General features: G+C 39.2%; 1 protein-coding gene across 1 annotated transcript; it reads right to left on the bottom strand.

Annotated features, from left to right (window-relative positions):
- Nucleotides 1-736: 736 nt before the first annotated feature.
- CXCL8 (C-X-C motif chemokine ligand 8) lies at nucleotides 737-3,931 on the bottom strand. Its single transcript, NM_001083951.2, is given in 4 exon segments — nucleotides 737-1,886; nucleotides 2,319-2,402; nucleotides 2,681-2,816; nucleotides 3,776-3,931. Coding segments are annotated over 4 exon segments (306 nt in total). The 5' UTR covers nucleotides 3,840-3,931; the 3' UTR covers nucleotides 737-1,864.
- Between the last annotated feature and the right edge of the window lie 17,907 nt (nucleotides 3,932-21,838).

Genomic DNA, 21,838 nt, shown 5'->3' on the forward strand with positions numbered 1-21,838 from the left:
TTTCATCATTTCTGGAAAATTTTCAGCCAGTGTCACTTCAAATATTGTCTCTGATTCTTTCCTCTCTCTTTTGCATGTAAAAATCCAATTAGACATCAATAAGACCTTCTCTCTGGATCATCTGTGTCTTTTAACTTCTTTTTCCAAGTTCCTTCCTCTTTATCTCTCTGATATGAATTTCAGATAAACTTCTCTGGTTTTATTTCTAGTTCTCCAATTACGTTTTCATCTGTGTCAAATCTGTTGTAAAATCCATCCACTGAGCTTTTTCATTAAATTATTACGTTTTTCTTGGTAAGAGTTTTGCCCGATGTGTTTTCATATGATCATATTTTAAACTTCTTTGCCTCATACATGTCGTTTTTATTCCTCAGTTAGTTGAGAAGGGCCCTATAATGTGTGCTCCCTTCCCTCTTTCACTGAGTACCCAGCTGTGCTTAGCTGTACAGACATGTGGGCTGGTTAACTGAAAATCTGAAGTCAACCTTACTAGCAAAATGGTACACAATAGGGAGTTGAGAAAATTTCCAACATTCTGCGTAAGAGACTACAATTTGTAACCCATTTCTGGAGAGGAGTTCTATTTTTTAACAAATAAAGATCGGTGATTTTCTACATAATATACAAAATGCTAAGGGGAAACATTTATGTTTTCTAAATCAAAATATTATTTTTAATATAAACAAAGAGATTCCCAACAAATTTTAAAACTACCAAAGAAAGACAAACTCTGGATGACTTTGACAATAAATTTGATTTTGAAAGTTTTAATGTTACATTTATATTTTCATGCTATCAAAAACAGTAGAAGAAAATCTCTTTGGGAACACATAAACCATCTTAAAGTGAAAAGAAAAAAGTCAGAGTTAAAAACCACAATATTTCTTTTTAAATTATGAGAATCTATTTGCACATCATAAATAAGTTTTAACCAGCAAGAAATTACTTTGTTAATATTGCCTGGTGAATTTTTGCAGTTTTGAGAAAAGACAGTCTTAACTCAGGAGTCTGGTGATCCAGCACAGCACTGCGTAACAGAGCTGGCAGAGACCCGACAACACCAGGAGTCTCAAAAGCAGGATGGCCAGTTCACTTAAGATTTCAGATAAATAATGATGTACTCATACTAAAAAAAATGTTCACTGTTTATCTGAAATCAAAATTAACTGGGGGTCCTGTTTTGTTTTTTTTTTAATTTTGCAAATCAAAATTTCTGTAATATAACATAATTTAATATTTAAAATAAATATAAATTCACTCTAACATCATTACATTATCCTATCAACCGTGCTTCCTTTCCCACTTTTCCAAATTCATGCAAAAATAATTACTATATTTGATGGATAAATAAATATATAAATAATAAATAGGTGAATAAGTTACACTGGAAAATAATTTACATGATCATGAAAATAAGTTAAAGTGCTTCCACCAGTCCTCAGCTCTCTGTGAGGGAGGATAGTGGCTGATGCTTTTCTCCAGTTTAGGATTAAAGAAGAAACCAAGGCTTAGTTGAACAGGGACTCATGGATCCTGGGCAGCAGACTAGGGTTGCAAGATTTAGCAACAACAGCAAAATACAGGATTTCCAGCTAAATTTGAATTTACTGTAAACATGAATAATTCTTTTTTTTTTTTAAATATAAATGTGTCCTAGATACTGCGTGGGACAATGAAAAAGCTATTCATTATTTTACTGAAATTCAAATCTAACTGGGCATCCTGTATTTTATCTGACAACCCTACACCAGATCCACATAGAATATGAAGAACTGAAGTAGATTTGCTTGAAGTTTCATTGGCATCTTTACTGAGGAATTCTTGGAAACCATGGAGAACGCGTTGTTTGGTGCTTTTTTTTCCTTCATGGATTTTGCCCCTCAGCTCTGAAAATAAACAAAATAAAAATTACAAATTAACAATGTTCTAATAAGGAGAAAATATGGTTCTTGAAAATATATTTGATAGAGAAATTAATACAGTCTTAGATATTCATGTGTTAGAAATGCTCTATATTCTTAACTCTAAATAAAGCAGATAAGTTATCATCCTAACCACGACACTTCTGAGAATGAAGGGAGCCATACTAAGGACTCAGGCACAGGGATAAACTCAGACTTCCCTGGACAAAATGAGGTGTGTGGTCTTCCCCGTCACGAGAACAATAAACTTATTTTTGCTGCTATTTTTTTTTTTAATCAAAGAGGCAGATACCTAAACAAGGAGATTTTTAGCAGCAGCAGCAAATTTATAGGCTGACTTTTGAACTGTATGTCTCAGGATAGACAAAGAATCTAAATTTGAAAAAGCCAACTTACCTCTTCAAAAACGCCTGCACAATAATCTGCACCCACTTTGTATGGGGGTTCAGGCAGACCTCAGCTCCGTTGACGAGCTTTACACTGAAATGAGAGAGATGATTAAAATGGATATTTAGTGGGTTTCAGACTTCCCTTTGCCGTTCAAGTCATGGATGCTTAAGTATAGGCATAAAATCTCAGTTCAAAGCTATTTTAGTCATGGAAGGTACCATATTTAAATGTCAGGCAGACAAAGAATTTTCCTTTGTGTTTTGCTCCCTACTGTAATCCTAGTACCTAGAACTTTGTCGGATACTTCCACCTTCCTCGACTCTAAGTTTGCTAAAGTAAAATATCCAATTCCTTTTGAAAGTACTTACATGATTTCTGAGTTTTCGCAGTGTGGCCCACTCTCAATCACTCTCATTTCTTTGATCAGTTTGGGATTGAAAGGTTTGGAGTGCGTCTTGATGCACTGGCACCGAAGCTCTGCAGTAATTCTTGATACAACCGCAGCTGTGAAAGAAATAAAGCCAATTAACGCCTGGTTGCATCTACTCCCTCTGCTCTGCTATCTGCTCCCTCTTTAATTCCTATGCGATAATTTTGTACCTGTGTGTTTGGTAAACATCGCATGTTTAGCAAACTCATTCTTGAAATTCAGGGTTAGATATTCTCTTAGCCTCTGACCTCAATCTTTTTCTCTGTTTTAAAGACAGTCATGCCTGACAACATTGAATTACTTTCTACATAAAGACTTGGAGTTGTCTTCGTGGGATGTCGACATCCTCATGGTACTTTTTCTTCTACTTGGTGTTGCATAATCCTCTGTGATACCACAGTACTATTTATAGTATGCAAACTAAGATTCACCAACAAGGAAATTGCCCTCAGAAAGAATTAATAGAAATATATAAGTGATTTTCACAGAGATGTCTTATATTTAGCAAAATCCTTAACGCTTAAGAGAGAAGAAAAAAATATAGAAACTATATACCATAAACATTCTAAGCTGTATTTGTTGCATAGGAGGGACCCCAAGAAGGTCTGTAATCTGCCATCGTGTCTTTAAACCAAACAAGAACTGACAGTTGTTTGAAGCGGTCAATACAATAGTGCATGGAGTAAAGTTACCTGAGCTACCTTGCTCAATATCAACAGTCAATAAGATAATATGGGTAACTTGGCCCCCAATAAGATATACTCTAAATTATAGGTTTATATGAAATATATGCATACCATAAAATATGAATGATAGGAATAGAGTGTCTATATTAATCAAACTTTATACTTTTCTAAATGTTGTATAGATATAGCCTAAAAAATTAAAACTTCAATTTAATATTAAATGACTGAAAAGATTACTTTCTTTTCCTGAAAAAAAGATGTTTGTTATCAAAGCCTTAAGGATAACCTTGCTATCTGAGGAGCGCATTTAGACACAAGGACACTGTGGATCAGAAAGATGTGCTTACCTTCACACAGAGCTGCAGAAAGCAGGAAGACGGCCAAGAGAGCCACAGCCAGCTTGGAAGTCATGTTCAGACGAGATGCTGTCTTTCTGGTGCTCTCTTACTGGCTCTTGTCGTAGACACTTGTGTCTCTGCTGTCCCTGGGGACTTGTGTCGCATGGAGAGCTCCTGTGGCTTTTTATATTATCGCAACCCTGGAGAATATGTGCACCCTCATTCTTGCATTATGTCAGAGGAAATTCCACAATATGCAATCAATCACCCGCCCTTCGAGAGCAGAGCTGAGTCATCAGACTCCTCTATTTGTCTCTTATCAAATATGCAGCACGATTAAAGCTTTATTTGATATTTTAAAAAAATTCATTTCATTTATTTTATTTAAAAACACGTTTATTTTAAAACGTTGTTTAAAAATACTTTTTAAATATTCAAGCCTCTCAGTATGATAAATTATTACCAGTTGTATTCCTTTTTATTTGTAAGTAATTTTATCATAGCACTATCTGTCAGGGGTTAGAGTAAGGTCATTTATGATTATTCTTTTATGGCATAATTGTTTCATTAGGTAAATTATATGTGCTGTAATGATACAGAAGATATTCTGGCCAAGCGCTTTTATTAGTGACACAATTTATGGCAAGTCCTTTTCTAAGCATTTTGGAGAGTTTTCAGGAGCTATTACTGCTCTCGAGGATAAAATTACAACTTGTCAAAAGATTTGGTGTTATAGCGTATGTTTAACAGAATGAAAAGGCATGCCTGCTGTACAAAGAAAGAGCTCAGTCCACAAACAATTATAAAGTAACTTCTGAATAATGTGGGGGATCTAGAGATGGATAAGACTGAGTGCTTTTCTTAAAGAGTTTGGTCTATCAGAAGAAGAAAGCAATATAAGGACTATACTACAGGTAGATGAGTGGTACCAAGATATTAATTCCCACAGGGGGTAAGAGGGCAGACTCTTACATAAGCAGTTCAAGCAGGATGCTGAAGGATGGGAGGACTTTAATAGAGGAAGATGGAGGGAAACAACACATTCCACATAGGGACAGCACATTCCAGTTCAAAGACACTCAACTGGTAAAAAAACAAGGTATACTTATGCTCCAGGACGTGGTTCCCTATGGCTGCTTGGTTGGGGTGGGAATGAGGTGGCATCTAACAAAAAGGCAGCAGTGTATCCTTAGTGGAAAGAGCATCTGGCTTCAAACTCTGGATCAGGAGCCTAATTTTTATGTGGCTTTTAAACATTCTGAATTCCACTTTCTATATCTAAAAAAAGTGCTTAACAAAACCTGCCTATCTCATAAGGTTAATACACGTAAACTTTTTGGTTTAACTTTTAAACTGGTGAATTCTCATCTACCCCAAGAGCTATGGCTTGTATGTCTCTTGTTCTTTTCAGATGATTGACTTCCAAACTGCAAAGATATTCAGCCAAAAATTGTTTCCTAAAATCTCATTTGCCTTAGAGGCAGTCTTGATGAAAGACTGGTTTCTGAAACACCAAGTTCAGCCAGATTCCGGCATGCAATAGGAGCAATATAATAAAATAGAAACATCCCTTTGAGTTATGGTTTGCTAAAATTAAAGCTCCAGATCAAAATCAGATGGTATTAGAATTCAAATTGAAAATCTGAAGTACGGAGAGCCTTCAAATCTATAGGCTTCCAGAAGACTTGTGGAAATAACTAATTTAAATGGTAATATAGGATTTAACTTAAACTCTTTGACCAAAAATGATTGAAAATTAGATGAAGAGCAATGAGGTTTCAGAATGTGAACATTTGTGGTCTGAGGAGAAAACTTTCTTTGCTGAAAGATTTGAGTAGTGACCCCAGTTAACTTCTTAAACATCGCTTCAATTTACTTACCAGGTTCACTGCGTGTGTGTGTGTGTAAATTTAATCCTCACAGCAATCAGAAAGTAATAATGTCCTCATTTTACGGATGAGGAAACGCAACAGCATTTCCAAGTTCATGTATCTAAGTAGTGGGGGATTGATGTTTCAAAAATTTAACTAGTTTTGGTCCTGGCCTACAAGCACATTCAAAAAGGGGAGTCAAAAGAACTTTTCTTCAGAACACTAGGACATAAGGCATCTTTTTATGACTCAGTAAAGTTTCTTACTCCATCTCTCTTGGGTCCTCAGAAATTAGTCTGGGTTTCCTTGGATAAGGAGCACTAGGAAGGACCTTATAATGGCAAAAGTCTATTCATCTCTGGGCAAGTACACAATTTATGAGGAATTCAGCTTGATTCAACATCTTTCTTCTTTCCCAGGAAGACTGATAAAGCAGTAAGCTGTTCCACACAAGTGTGTGTGGAGGAAGAACACCATGTTTGAGTGTTTTCCAAGGAGGTATTCATTTTGTGTTCAATCATGTTTCTTTCTTTTTCTCCCTCCAACCAACCTAAGACTTGAAGGCAAAATAGTTCCTGAGTTACATCACGTTCTATAGCAAAGTAAATGTTCATTATGTATAATGCAGTTTCTATTGTTTTTAACTCTACTATTTCAGGAACTGGATTGTTCACTTATTCATTTAATGTATATTGATTATCTGCTAGTGCCAGGTATTGTAGTAGATGTGAATGCTATGTAAATAAGATATAGCCTCTGACTTCAAGGAGTTTGCAGACTAGTGCAGGATAGGGACAATTAGTGATACAAGCCAGCAAGATACAGTGACAGATGGTATAATACAGATCATTACAGGAAGCTCTGGGAGCATGTGAAGAGGACTTCTGATTAGTTTTGATAAATGGAGGTTTTCTGAAGAAACAACTTCTAAATATTGGCTTGATATTGGTGATGAGTAAGAGTAAGACCAGTGGAGTGGGGAGAAGGGGTGACTGCATTGCTAGCGGAGGGAAAAGCAAGTACAAAGAAATGAGATGTAAGAATATGGCCCATTTGGGTTCCTGACGTTGTTGAGCATGTATGAAAAACAATGTGTGGAATGAGGAGAGGAAAAATTGAGGGCCAGATAAGATCGAGGTAAGCAAAACCTCAGTTTTAAAGGAAATTTCCCAGTCTCTTTGCTTCAGTGATGTTGGTGTGTTCAGCAAAGATATTCTCATATGGACAGACTGCTGTGACTGGTTCAGTCCGTCATCATTAAAACCCAATCAAATGAGTGGCACTAAGAGTTCTGAGGAGTTCTCAGGGTTCTGGAGGTTTGCCAACACTCCTCTATTTCCCCTCAGGGTTGCTGCTGTATTTTTGCTGAGTCCCACTTGCATAGGTACCTCATTTCCCTCCCTCTTCCATTTCCTCACGTCCCTCCTTTCCTCCTCTCGGGGTCTCAATTGCATCCTGACATTATCCTAGAGGTTGAGCTAATGAGCTTCACTTAGCCTAGGTGCTCTTTTTTTTCTTTTTTTTTTTTAGAATAGTGCATTTATTTATAAGGCAAAATGTCGTTCATCTCTCACAATGTAACTTTGATGCAGGCTGTCCTAGGATCCTCTCCATCAGAGGTGAAGATGGACAAAGACAAAGCGACTAGAAGGGGCAGTAATTTTGGTCTTGTCCTCCTTCTGTAAAGGTTGCCTTTTGAGTCATTGCATAGTAAGTAGAAGGACTAAATGGGGTTAAGTGGGGGATAAAAAGGCTCTGGTCTGTTTGAGGACGTGTTGCTTTGAAATAGAGCAGAGTGGACTGAAAAGCGTAACTGAGGAGCAACGCTGCACATAAACACAAATGTTTAGTCACCCACTAGAGATGAGTGCAGAGTTCATGGAACTGTCAACCATTGAGCTGTTTACCTGAGTTCCAACCAGCTCCTGAGACATGAGAAGCATTTACCGAACAGCAAAGAGCACCCAAAGACCTTCACTAAAGGCATGGCACCAAGTCGATCATCCAAGAAAGGGAAGAGCTCAAGCAAGAGCCAAGGCAAAGATAGACGTTTACGTTTTCTACATGTATACGTAACTCTTCTTCCATCAAACTTCCCACAGGAGAATTGAGCTTCTTTATGGTAGCTTGAACCAACGAACACCCCCAACCCCGCACTTCATATAGTTATTTTAGAATTAGGGCTTTTTTGTAAGCCCAAACACACTTATACTACATAACAAAGCAGAACGTGGTGAGGAAAATGTAGGCTTTGAAGTGAGGTGAACTTGAGTTCTTGTCCCATGCTTATTAACCGAGAGACCTTGAACAAGCTGATGCTCTGCCGATGTTGCAACTGCTGCTGAGCCACCTTTTCCAGTCCCAGTAGTAAAGTCTCAACTCTCACCTGGATTTTTTTCTCACTTCGAGGAAATTAGTCTCATTTTAGCAATCCTCAAGACTAAGAGGACCATAGACAAAATGTTAAGCATTTGTCAATGAGTTTAACTTACAGTGCTATTAATGCTAAGATCATTAACGTAAAATACCTGCCCCCTGAAATTTTCATCAATAAAACTCAGAGTTAGCTGAAAGATCTAAAGCATATTCTTACTTTTTTTTTTTTGGTGAGGAAGATTGGCCCCAAGCTCACATCTGTTGCCAGTCTTCCTCTTTTTGCTTGAGGAAGGTTTGCCATGAGCTAACAACTGTGCCAATCTTCCTCTATTTTGTATGTGGGATGCTGCCACAGCAAGGCTTGATGAGTGATGTGTAGGTCTGCACCTGGGATCCGAACCCACAAACCCTGGGCTGCCGAAGTAGAGAGTGCAAACTTAACCACTATGCCACCAGGCAGCCCCCACATCTTCTTTTGATAGATAAAAAGACATTGACGCGAACTGTGTTGATATTATAACTCAATCTGCTCCAGTGCCTCAAGGGCGTTTCAGCTCCATTTTCAAATTCAAGTGTCTCCAGTTAACAATTTGTAAAAATACTAAGCAGAGTTGGTCCATGCTGCTAAAAGTGTCCCACCTTTTAAAGAAAAGACAGTTTCCAGTCATAACAAGTTGGAGAATCAAACAGCTAAAGACATTGATTTTGAGCAATATCAAGTCAGAATAACTTAAATGTAAAGGTATTCATAGGTATTGGAATAAGACAAACCTGACCTCAAGCCTAGCCCCATCAGTTAGCAGCCAAACAACCACGAGAAGCTGTTAAAATATCGCTGAGTCTCAGTTTCCTCATCTGTAACATGAGAAAAGCACCAGTTCCAGAGGATCACTGTGAGAGTTAAATGAGAAATATATGGGAATTGCTAAAGGTGGTGCCTGGCACATAGGAGGTGCTCACTAAATGTCAGTGCTCCTGCCCTCTAGTCTGTCACTTAAGTCACAATTAACTTTGCCTTGAGTAAGAGAACCACATTTTTTTTAAAAGCTCACCAATCAAAAAGTAAAGATTTACTGACACAACAGATCTCTTAACGCTTACACCTAGCTTCCTTTTTTTTTCTTTCCATTGTAGAACTTTCTTCTTTATGCCTAATAATTCAATTCATATTAATATATTAAAAGAAAGTACAGTTTGGGCCGGCCCCGTGGCCAAGCAGTTAAGTTCGTGTGCTCCACTTGGGCTGCCCAGGGTTTCACCAGTTCAGATCCTGGGAGCGGACATGGCACCGCTCATCAAGCCATGCTGAGGCGGCGTCCCACATGCCACAACTAGGAGGACCCACAACTAGACTATACAACCACATACTGGGGCATTTTTGGGAGAAGAAGAAGAAAAAAAGAAAAAGAAAAGATTGGCAAGAGATGTTAGCTCAGGTGCCAATCTTTAAAAAACAAAAAAGAAAGTACTGTTGATATACACAGAGAATTGAGGATCATTTCCAATTCTATGTCCCAAATCAACGGAGATTCTGAGATGGAGATTGAAGGATGGCATTGGAGGAAGAGGCTGGTTGTGGAAACAGGCATTTGGACTTGGGAAATCTAAGATCAGCTCATCTTCCATATGAAAAAAAAATTCAATGTCAATATTTACTTGTATTCATTTCTTTTCTTCATTAAATTTATAAAATAAAAGTTTTATGCACCAATTTTCTTTGTTAGATTTAACTAAAAACATTTGGTGATTGTTTACACCAATGTTTACGATAATGGAATGACAACAATTGTGTACTATTTGTCACTAGAATTTCTTTCATATGAAGTCAGATCATAGGAAATGAAATCACTTGGCAGAAAGGGAAGTTGCTCTATTAGAGGTTACTGGACTTGCGTGTGTGTTTAATTGTGTCTTGAGGTAAACAAAACCCACCCAAGGCATTGAGTCAAGTGACAGGGAAAAAGTGGTTTTAAAAGTGCTGATTCAAGGTGGTACAATTTTATAAGAATATTTTTCTTCTTTTCTTAAAAGTTCCTTTATTATTTTGATCTTTTGTTTTTATAGACACATGATATTTTAAAGAGCTGAGGTGAGATGAAACTCTTAGCATTCTGAACAAAGTAATTTAAGCAGAAAAACAGGTTTTACGTTGTAATGCCTATATTTTGTTTCTCACAACACTCCTTAAAACTTTGATTGTTTTAAAGTTTTGGCATCAAAATATGAGCCTCACCTTAACTAGTTCTTCTCCCCACTTAGGCCTTGGGGATTGTGGAGTGTTTAAGACGCAATTTGGCTGGAATGCAAACTCTGCGTTGGTGGAGTCTGTTAAAGAGAGGAGTTCTCAGCCCATTTGTATGGTTGTTGGTTGATTTATGTCTCACTCACTTCACTGGAAATTCCACAGAGTCAGAGCCCACATCCACCTCATCTGCGCCGCGTGCCAGCTTCTAGCCTACACCGAACAGGTGCTCTATAAACATTTCTTGAATGAAAGTACAAATTCCCCAGTTCTCAGAACTTTCCCCAGCAAGAGCAGTGTCAACAAAAGGAAGTGAAAATGTTTATCTTTGTCTATTTTTGTTCTCCCTCAGGGACAATTGTCTTATTTACGTGAATTCCGAAGAATCTAGTATGGAAACTACGGTTTTAGTTCATGCTCTCATTTAGTGGGGGATAGACAAAATAGTAACTAGTTCAGGGGCCAGCCCAGTGGCACAGTGGTTAAGTTCACATGTTCTGCTTTGGCGGCCCAGGGTTCCCCGGTTCGGATCCTGGGTGCAGACATGGCACCTCTTGGCAAGCCATGCTGTGGTAGGCGTCCCACAAATAAAGCAGAGGAATATGGGCACGGTTGTTAGCTCAGGACCAGGCTCCCTCAGCAAAAAGAGGAAGATTGGCCTCTGATGTTAGCTCAGGGCTAATCTTCCTCAAAAAAAAAAAAAAATTAACTAGTTCAATCAGGCAGCAATCTCCTCCTTTAGTGAATTAACCATCCAATCTCTTATGGTACCTCCCAGGCTGGGGTAAGATGCACAATACAGCGGGCAGTGGGAGGGATGGAGAGCAGCAGGCGGGGGTACAAGTGACTGACGTCTGCTGACGGAGAAGGGCTCTGCTGCTCCCTCCTTCCCATCACCTGTGTTTCACAGACTGTGGAGAGTCAAGAAGACCACACAGACGGTATTTCCAGAGTGAACATGAATGGTGTCCCACAAATTTAGTCTAAGTAACCTTGAATGTGCTGAAATTAAAAACCGATTATCTTCCCTTTTAGGTATCACCTCAGTGGTTCTTAACCTTTATTATTTGAAGCACCAAATCCTTTGGAAATATAATGAAAGTTCTAAGCCCTGGGCTTACCCCTAAATCCACCCAAGTGTAAACGTACAAAGTTGTGCATCAAGTTTCAGGAAGTTTACTGGCCTCCATTAAAAACTCTTAATGAATAAGATCAATAAAGAGTAAATTGGAGGGGCCGGCCCAGTGGGGTAGCGGTTAAGTTCACGTGCTCCACTTCGCCAGCCCAGGGTTTGCCAGTTCAGATCCCGGGTGTGGACCTACACATGGCTCATCAAGCCATGCTGTGGCGGCATCCCACAGATGAAATAGAGGAAGATTGGCACAGATGTTAGCTTAGGGCTGGTCTTCCTCAACGAAAAAATTAAAAAATAAAGAGTAAATTGGAGATATAACACTTGAGAATAATGATTGAATCCCAAGTTTACTATCTTTAAGTCATGTCAGCTGAAAGAGAAATGATATTTTCCACCTGCTACCTGCTGTCTCTGGGTATGCCCAGGACAGAGACTTCAGAAAGAAATTCCTGGAGTTCTCAAAACAGAAGATGGAGACGTGTAAGGAGAAGAATGAGGAGGAGGAAGAGAATCTTCATATCAAATGAATTCAAGGTATGAATGACCTTCAGTTTTTTTTGTTGTTCACAGGAGTAAAATCCAAATTCATCCAAAAAAGATGAAAACTGAGTGTAACTTTCAACTAATGCAACCTTCTTAGCTAATCTGCTACAAGGCAGTGCCAGTGGCAAAAGTTTGCTGAGGGGGAGGGGGAAATTTTAGTCCTTTCAAAATTCTCTCAGCTGGTCAAATAGAGATACAATTCAAGAAAAAAAGTACATGGGCTAGCCTGGTGGTGTGGTGGTTGAGTTCACACACTCTGCTTCAGTGGCCTGGGGTTTGTGGGTTTGGATCCCAGGTGTGGAACTACATACCACTCATTAAGCCATGCTGTGGCCATGTCCCACATACAAAATAGAGAAAGACTGGCACAAATGTTAGCTCAGGGACTATCTTCCTCAAGCAAAAAGAGGAAGATTGGCAACAAAAGCGAACTCAGGGCCAATCTTCCTCACCAAAAAAAAAAAGAAAAGAAAAGAAAAAACTATGTGATATTTTCACATTAAAAAAACAAAATTAGAAAATAATTCAGATTGTATCTGGGTTTAGAGATGGGAGCCAGTCTCAGAATTTCCTAAATTTATGCAAAATAAGAATATAAAGCTTTTTCATCCATCTCTGCTTAATCTGGTGCCTGATGTTATCTGATTTCCAGGTTTGGGCCCTTTTGTTTCTAGGTACTTTATTTTCCTATCTAGCATAATTTACTATTTGCCACATCTAGAGAGTTCTCCTTTTCAGCTGCATCACATTACTCATCAAAATTAAATTCTTTCCTGTGGTCCCTAAACCAGGAAGGAGGAAACCACCACCCGAAGAATCCAGTGGAGTTTTGAAACAAAGGAAAACTGTTCACTGCAAAACAGTTGGATGAGCTTTTCATGTACTTCCCTTTCCCCAGCTGCAGGTGGTGGACCTGAAAAACACCACTGGCACCATCTCCTACAAAGTTGGAGATAAAAACAAAACAGGCAAGAGAGAGGAGAAATAGATAAGAACTAACAGACTCAGCCAGAAAAGCAGGACCTCAACAGCACACAGTAAACAGAACCAGGGAGAAATGAAGCAGGTTTTGGAGAGCTAAGGCCAATGAGAAGAATTAAAGTGGCACATTTCTTTTCCGGACTTGACATACTTAGATTTTAGCCTAACTCAAGAATAATTGTACTAACAGGATCTTACTACCATGTTTTATTTGTTGTAGTATTCACATTAACCCTATATTTTAGTATTATTTATTCCCATTTAACAGATGGGGAAACAGACTCAGAGACGTTAAGTAAACTGCAGAGGGTCACCCAGCAACTAGGAGGCAGAGTTAGGATTTGAACCTGAACAAACAGAGTGCAAGGAGTCTGTACTGCCTCAGGAAGTTTCTCTCATGTGTCTCTAAGACTCATAGACTTGGTTTTGAGCACATTTCCCTTTTTTCTCCCACTGTCTCCTGCCTGAGAGGATCCAAGGCTGGAGAAGACCATCTTGATTCAGTGAAGAGAGACAACATAATCTAGTAGAAAAACTAGTTCCTCCTCCTGTTAAGAGCTCAGGTTTTTCATCTGTAAAATGAGGGAATTTGTCTACACAGTCCCTTCTGTCTGATGTATTATTCTAAGAAGCAAAGAAGATGCGTAACAGATGGAAAACTTCTTCTGGGAAACTTGACCACTCGTGCCAGGGGAGGATAATTGTCCAAACTTCAGATTCAGGAAAACTTCAACAGAATTTACATTTGCCCTTAAATGTAGCTAATTAAAAAGTGTCATTTGCAAGGTTCTCATTAACTAAGAGGAGAAGGGCCTTAATTTTAAATATTTTGACAATGAAAGAGCCTAGAATTGGAGGTCATGAGGGTGGTATGAGTTCCCATCAGACTCCTAACCCCCATCCTCAGCCCCTAAGAATGAGAGGAAACGCTTCCTGTGCTCGTCTCTCTCCTGACACCGTTTCCTCTTACTTGGTTTCCCCATGACTCTTAGATAAGTTGCAACTCTTAAACCTTTATTGTGAAATAAGTAACGCGGTTAGAGTTGGAAAAACAATTTGAAAGAAAGAAAGAGAAAGAAAGAAAGAAATGTGATTTGCTGGAAAGCAAAAACATCAAATGTGATGGCTATCACTTGAAAGTACATTCAAAGAGACCACACTTGCCCATTATTCATCCATTCAACAGACAGGTACAGAGCACATTCTATATCTTAAGCACTTTTCTAGTTGCTTGGGAAATGCTAATGAATAACAGAAACAGAAAAGGCTACCCTCAGAGAGTGTCTTAGGTGGATAAATGTTATGGGAAAAAAGTAGAGCAGGGCAGGGGGGTCAGGGGTCAGGTGGGTGAGGGCGCGAGCAGATTACAGCTTTGAGTCAGAGGAAGCCTCCTCGAGAGACTGAGGTTGAGCTAAGAATTGAAGGGTATAGGAATTGGCTAAAAGTGGCTATGTGAGTGAATGTTCCAGGCAAAGGGACAACCAGAGGTAACAGCTGGAGTTGGGAGCATGGTTGTGTACTTCAGGAACAGTGAGGAGGCCGCTGTGGCTGGAGCAGAGGGGGAAAGAATGAGCAGGAAGGCAGGACTGAGAGTAGGGGCCAGATCAGACAAGGCTTATAGGCCATTCCAAGGATTTTGGGTTTCCCTCTGAGTGGAGAGCCATTTCCGGGTCTGATCCTCTGGCTGCTAGGGGGAATAAAGAGTTTGTAGTGGGACAAAAGTAAATCAGGATGACCAGTTACAGGTTATTGTAAAAATCCAGGAGAGAGACGATAATTGTTTACTCCAGGCCAGGGTGGTAACAGCAGAGGTGGTAACTGGTAGTCAGATTCTGAATGTTTTAAAGACAGCACAAATTCCTTAGGGATTGGGTATGAGATGTGACAAAAAGAAAATTCATTTATGACGAAGGTCTTAAGTGTAATTAATTGGAAGGATGGGGTCTCCATCAACTTAGACACTCGAGAAAGTATCTAAACTAATATTGCTACATTGAGTATGGGGCAATTCTTGCTTAATAGAGCTCTTCCAACCGTGTCCTGAGTGGAGCTCATCAAGTACACCCCAGGGTCACATGAAGTGGTGAGTGTGCCTGGTGGCGTAGAGAAGATCGAGGCAGGAAGGGAAGTGAGGAGGGAGGGGTAGTTTAATATTTACTGTGTTCTTGTCACTGTACTAGATTCTTTTTTAATATATAAAAATCGTATATGTTTAAGATGTAAAACCTGATGATTTGACATGCATAGACACAGTAAAACGCTTACTACAGTCAAGCTAATTAATATATCTCCTATCATTTTTTCGTGGGATGAGAGCACTTGAAATCTACACTCTTAGCAAATTCCCATATTCCATACAGTATTATTACTATAGTCACCATGCTGTACATTAGATTTCTAGACTTACTCCTCCTACATAACTGCAACTTTGCACCCTTTGACCACATCTGCCCATTTCCTCCACCTCTCCACCCCCGCTAACCATTGTTCTACTCTCTGCTTCTATGTATTCAACTTTTTAAAATTCCACATGTAAGTGAGATTATATAGGTTGTTTTCTTTTTGTGTCTGGCTTGTTTCACTTAGCATAATATCCTCCAGGTTCACTCACGCTGTTGCAAATGGCAAGGTCTTCTCTTTCAAGGCTGAATGATATTCCATTATGCATCACCATCTCTTTTTTTCTTCCAGCTTTATTGAGATATAGTTGAAACATAACATTGTATAAGTTTAAGGTGTACAACTTGTTGACTTGATTCATTCATCCATCAACGGACACTCGGTTTGTATCCATATCTTGGCTATTGTGAACTATGCTACAATGAACGTGGAAGTGCAGACATCTCTTTAAGGTCCTGATTTCACTTCCCTTGGATGTATACCCAGAAGTGAGATTGCTGGATCACATAGTAGTTCTGTTCTTAGTTTTTTGAGGAAGCTCCATGCTGTTTTCTGTAGTGGCTGACCAATTGATATTCCCACCAGCAGTGTACAATGATTCCCTTTTCTCCGTATCCTGGCAAACATACCTTATCTTTTATTGATAATTTTTTTCAGTAATAGCAATACAAACATACTAAGGTGTGAGGTGATATTTCATTGTGGTTTTGATTTGTATTTCCCTGATGATTAATGTTGTTGAACACCTTTTCATATACTTGTTGGCCATCTGTACATTTTCTTTGGAAAAATGCATATTCAAGTCTTTTGCCCATTTTTTAATCAGGCAGGGGTTTTGGGGGGAGTTTTTGTTTTGTTTTGTTTTTGCTATTGAGTTGTATGAGTTCCTTATATATTTTTGGATGTTAACCCCTTATCATTTATATGGCTTGAAAATATTTTCTCCCAATCTATAGGTTGCCTTTTCATTTTGTAGATGATTTCCTTTGCTGTGAAGAGGCATTTAGTTTAACGTAGTCCCACTTATTTGTTTTTTCTTTTGTTGCCTGTGCTTTTGGTGTCATATCCAAAAAGAATCATTGCCAAGACTGATGTCAAGGAGCTTTTTGGCTCTGCTTTCTTCTAGGAGTTTTGTGGTTTCAAGTCTTACATTTAAGTCTTTCATCCATTTTGAGTTGATTTTTGTGTATTGTGTAAGATAAGGATTTAGTTTCACTCATTTGCATGTGGATATCCAGTTTTCCCAACGTTATCTATTGAAAAGACTATTTTTTCCCCATTGTGTATTCTTGGTGCCTTTGTTGGAAAGTAGTTGGCTGTATATGCTTGTGTTTATTTCTGGGCTCTCTATTTTATTTCATTGATATATGTGTCTATTTTTATGACATTATCATACTGTTTTGATTACTATGACTTTGTAATATAATTTGAAATCAGAAAGTGTGATGTGTCCAACTCTGTTCTTCTTTCTCGAGATTGCTGTGGCTATTCGGGGTCTTCTGTGGTTCCAAACAAATTTTAGGATTTTTTGTATACTTCTGTGAAAAATGCCATTGGAATTTTGATAGGGATTGCATTGAATCTGTATATAGTTTTGAGTGTACTAAGTTCTTTATAGAAGTTAATTCATTTTGTTCTCACCACAAATTTATGTGTTTGCTGTGTTAAAAAAAAGAAACAACAAGACCAAAATGGAATCACTTGCCCCCAGGACAGCAAACCAAGACTTCATTGCAGTTTCAACCCCTTCCAGGAGTATGACCTTTAACCAGTCAGTCTGGAATTTCCTGATTAACCATGGTGAGGTAATTTGCAAGACAGACCCTCACCCTTCTCCCAAAGGAAGGTGACCTTACCTAAAATAATCCTTTCTTTTGTTTACGACTTCTTTGTCCCACTCCTCTTCTGCCTACAAAAGCTTTTCATTTTGCACAGCTCCTCAGAGTGCCCTTCTGTTTCATAGAGGAGATACTGCCCAATTCATGAATCGTTTAATAAAGCCAGTTAGATCTTCAAATTTACTCTGTTGAACTTTCTTTTCTAACAGGTACTATCATCTCCATTTTACAAGTGAGGAAACTGAGGCTTACGTAGCAAAAATTGTGTACATGCAGCTAACAAGCAGCTGGGCTCAAATCTGAATTCAAATCGGAACCCTGGTCTCTGACCCCAAAGCCTGGGCTCTTTGACCTCTGCAGAATTAAGGCCAGGGTGGGCATAGGTCCAGGAGCCTATAGCGAGTTTATATCACAGTGGCCTCAATCCAGAAAACCATAATTCAAAAGATAATTTTATGTTTAGAAATTAAGAGGTCTGAAAACATCAGGAAAAGCTTTTGATAGGTCTGAAGCTGCTTTCAAGAGTGAAATGTGCCCTATCACCACCCCCTCCATCAGATCTTTTCCATAACATCTGTGCTTTGTGAAGACTTTATCAAAGGGGTGTGGTAAGGGATGGGGGTATGTTTGTCCTGGGCCTTGAATTCATAAAAAGTCTTAAAGCTGAACTTTGATGTTATCACTGAATAAAGTCACACCCTCGGCCACAAAGATATATTGATAGGATTGAAAATGGAACATGTTTAATATTCAACTTTGACTTATTTATCCCATCTGGGACACCGAGGGTGAATGCATGAGGAAGTGCTTATATTTTTAATAACATGAATCTATTGCAATATATTTATGCAATCCTAAAAGTGCAATTTATTAAATATAGGCATTTCATTTATTTAAAGAAGTCTTATAATCTTGTTTTGACGTTCCTTCTCCTTTTTCTTCTTCCTCTTCCTCTTCTCTCCTTCCTCTTCTTCTTTATTCTTCCCTGCTTCTCTTCTTCAATATACTAGTATTCTAAAAAAAGAAAAAAGAGAAAAAGTAGCTCAGGCTCAACTTTACCTTTCAGGGGCTTTCTGGAATAACCCATAGCACAGTAACGCCCTACCTACCTTCATAAATATGCCAAAGAGAGTGAAAAAGAAGTTCTGAAAAACTCAGATGTTTTATCTTTCCTATGGTAAATAAGCGTTCCAGATGTGGGTCTTGAACTATGCACGTACTCCATGCTGGGTGCCGTGGAATCCTGCAGCCTGGTAAGGTGATGAGTAGTAAGCTACTAGGGGTGATGCTTAATCATATCCAGGTGGCAATGCAGCAAGTTTTCTAAATGGAAAATGCTCACACAAGCATCCTGCTGTTGTACAGTATGTCCCAATACAAGCCCCACCTCGTGGCTAGAAAGCAGTAACACCACACTCCTGTCTAGGAAGGAAGAGCTGCTAAAAGGCTGGGCTGGGAGAGTTTCAGGAAATGCCGTCAGCATTTTAGGCAAGCACGTGGTCCTGTCTTCCTCAGATTTTCTCAGTTTTCCAGAACTGTACCTGTCCACTTGCTCATTTCCTCTGTGTGTGTTTGTGTGTGTGTGTGTGTCTGTGTGTTCACTGTTGCATTTAAACATCTGAGCCTGTCATTTTCTACATCTACCTGCATTCAGCAAACTGACAAGATTGTTGTGAGGATTAAATAATAATGTTTGTAAAGTGCTCAGTACAGTGATAAAGGATAGGATTCATTATTGTTACTATGAGGATTTCCTGGAATACTAGCCGTTTGTTGCTTCTCCATGAGTGACATGATCCCAAACCTCTCTAACATCATCTGGTAACACTACTTCCCTCACGCCTAGATCCCTGCCAAATATACTCTGTTGCTACATAGATTTCTTCTATTATTTTAATTATTTTTTTAGAACTGTACGTCATTTCTTGTAGCAGGGAAATGTGTCCAGAAAATAAAACAAGTAGCTGCCAAGACAATCAAAAATTGGATCTCTGTTCCAACACATTCAAATTATCTACTTATCTCAACAACTAGAGCAGAAAATGCTCTGAATCAGTGAGGCAAGGCCTGGGTTGGGTCAGGGTCTGGGCAGCCAGTCCCCGGCAGAGCTTTAGCAGGGCAGCCTCCATCCAAGACGTCAGACTCAAAGACACATGCCCTTCTTGTGACTTTTGCAGCTCTGGCTGACCTGATGGACAGCCAGGAAGGGCACAATCTACTTACTCCCCTAGCTCGGCCCCCAACCTTATATCCACTTCTCTCCTCTTCCCCCTCCACATCCCACTGCTGGGCTCGGTGTTACAGCCTGTCAAGACTGCTTTGTGGGTAATTTTAAGACAGGCTGTAGTTTAAAAGACTCCTGTAGCAATTATAATTTATTCCTTTTTATGAAACCATTCTGACTTCCCATATGTTATCCCATTCAGCCGTCAAATATGACTCTTCCTTCCTCCTCCCATCGTCCCTCCTTTCCTTCTTTCCTACCTACTTAACACTTGTACTTCCTGTTTATAAATATGATTCACATTCAGTGTAGAAAATATGAGAAATAAAGAAAATATGAAGAAAACAAAAATTATTTGTGATCTCACCACTCAGAGGTAAAGATTTTGGTATATATTTCTTCCAATAATGTATTTATATTTATAAGCATATATTTCAAAATTTCTGTTATACTGTACAAACAATTGTATGTTCTGTTCATTTCACCTTCCACTCTCTTGTCAGTACCTACTTTTATCATTTGTGATATAACATGTGGTTTTACTAAGTCACTTTTTTTTAAACGCCTCTCCCATTTGGAGCCCTCCCTCCTTCCCTAGCCCCACTGTGCGGGGCTGAGCCCTGCTTTCTCTGGAATACCATTGAGATCTTCAAACCGGTCTAACCTCAAGCTTCAGCCCTCCACCATTCACTCATTCCTGCCAGTGAACTTTCTAAAATGCAAATCTGATCACGTATTTCCCTCTTTTTAATCTTCACTGTCTAACCCCACCCCGTGAGCTTCAGGATATAGTTTACCTTCCTTGCCATGGAAAAAGTCCTTCTCCACTGGGTGGCTTCTAGCCTCTCCAGAGTCCTCTCTAGGTCTGTCTCCTCTTCCATTCTCAGCTTCAGTCTTTCCATTCTTGGTTCTGTGACCCTAGCATGCACTCTGTCTAGAACACCCTTCCTCCATGCCCCCCCACCCCGCGCCTTTTTTTTCTTTTGATCAACAAACCTGCTGATCCTTTGCAAAATTTAGGCAGCGGCATACTCTCCACCTTGCCCTCGGCTCGCCCCATCTGGGTTCAGGTCTCCAGATCTGCTCTCTGCAAATTCTGTGAGCCTCCCTCTAGCCTAATGGGCACACCAGAATTGCCTGGAAGGCTTGTTGAAGCACAAATCACACAACTCTGCTCCCAGAGTCTCTGTTTCAGAAGGTCTGGGGAACCCCAGAATTAGCATTTCTATAAATTCCCAGGTGAAGTTGATACTACTTGTCCAGAGAACAGACTTAAAGACCCACTGCTCTAGCCTAACATACTGTATCATAAGCGATTGCTTTTATTTCTCCCTTCTGGACAGTGACTTCCGTGTAAGAGGTTCTGAACTGAACCCCAAGATCCTAGTGCATGGTGAGAACATGAAAACATCTCCTGAATTGAGGAACTCTTCCAGGAGTCCTCCTGGCTCAGAAGCCAAATGGCAACTGTGGTCATCCATAGCTCGCTTCGGGCTCCATTATGATCAATTCCTGAGGCATGACTCAATATAAATTCCTGGGCAATGTCATCTGCTGACCTGCTGCAGGAGTCATGAAGCTTGAGACCTTTGACCATGTGTGGAATTTCCCAAGGATTTCAGAAATCCCCCTTAAAGTCCCCTTTCTTCAATGAATTTTCAATCATGGATGCTTCACGAATAAGAATAAGGCATTGTTTTCCTATGGATAAATCACCAATTGTATAAAAGTCTCACATTAACTTTGTTATGAGGAGCCACAAAAAGATATAGAGGAAGCTACATGAGGTATGTCTCAAAATTTGGCAAAAACTTTTTCCATATGCAAATTATTTGTATTTCTGGTAGAGGATAGGGAGCAAGAAAGGCAGAACTTTATGTGAAAGAAAACACGGTGTCATGGAAAGAAAAGCCCCTTTGAATGTGACCTAATGGGAGATTTTCATGGGATGAATTCTGTTCCATCTACTACCCTGCTAACCACATCTGCTTTCATACAGATGACATGTCGAATCTAAACGTAAATCTACCAAATTCAGGAAAACAATTGTTCATTCAACTTCTCATAAACACATAAAAGCCAGGAACCAAAGAGCCACTTCCCTAAAGTGTTCTGGCTTCATTTTTACATGTGAAACTTGTAGGTTTTGAGATAGTCTTTAAAAATGTGCTAATAAATTGTACGTTAGTAATTTCTATTAAAAAGTGCTGATAATTTCTATAGTGGTAACAGATAAAAGAATTCATGCTGGCTCCATGTTTTCGAAGACTCATATGAAATCAATTTCTATTTCCTTAGGCAAACCTGGACTAGACAGTCTTAGAAATTCGCTCTCCTTCCCAGAACTGAAAACAATGAAGCAAAGTGATAGGAGGGATCCAGCTCCCTCAGGACAGATTTTCTCCTAATTTTTTTGCAATTGTTGCCCAGTCTTTATGGGGTATCCAATTCTGTTTGTTTTT

Source organism: Equus caballus, chromosome 3, assembly GCF_041296265.1.
Source record: "Equus caballus isolate H_3958 breed thoroughbred chromosome 3, TB-T2T, whole genome shotgun sequence".
NCBI classification, from domain to species: Eukaryota; Metazoa; Chordata; class Mammalia; order Perissodactyla; family Equidae; genus Equus; species Equus caballus.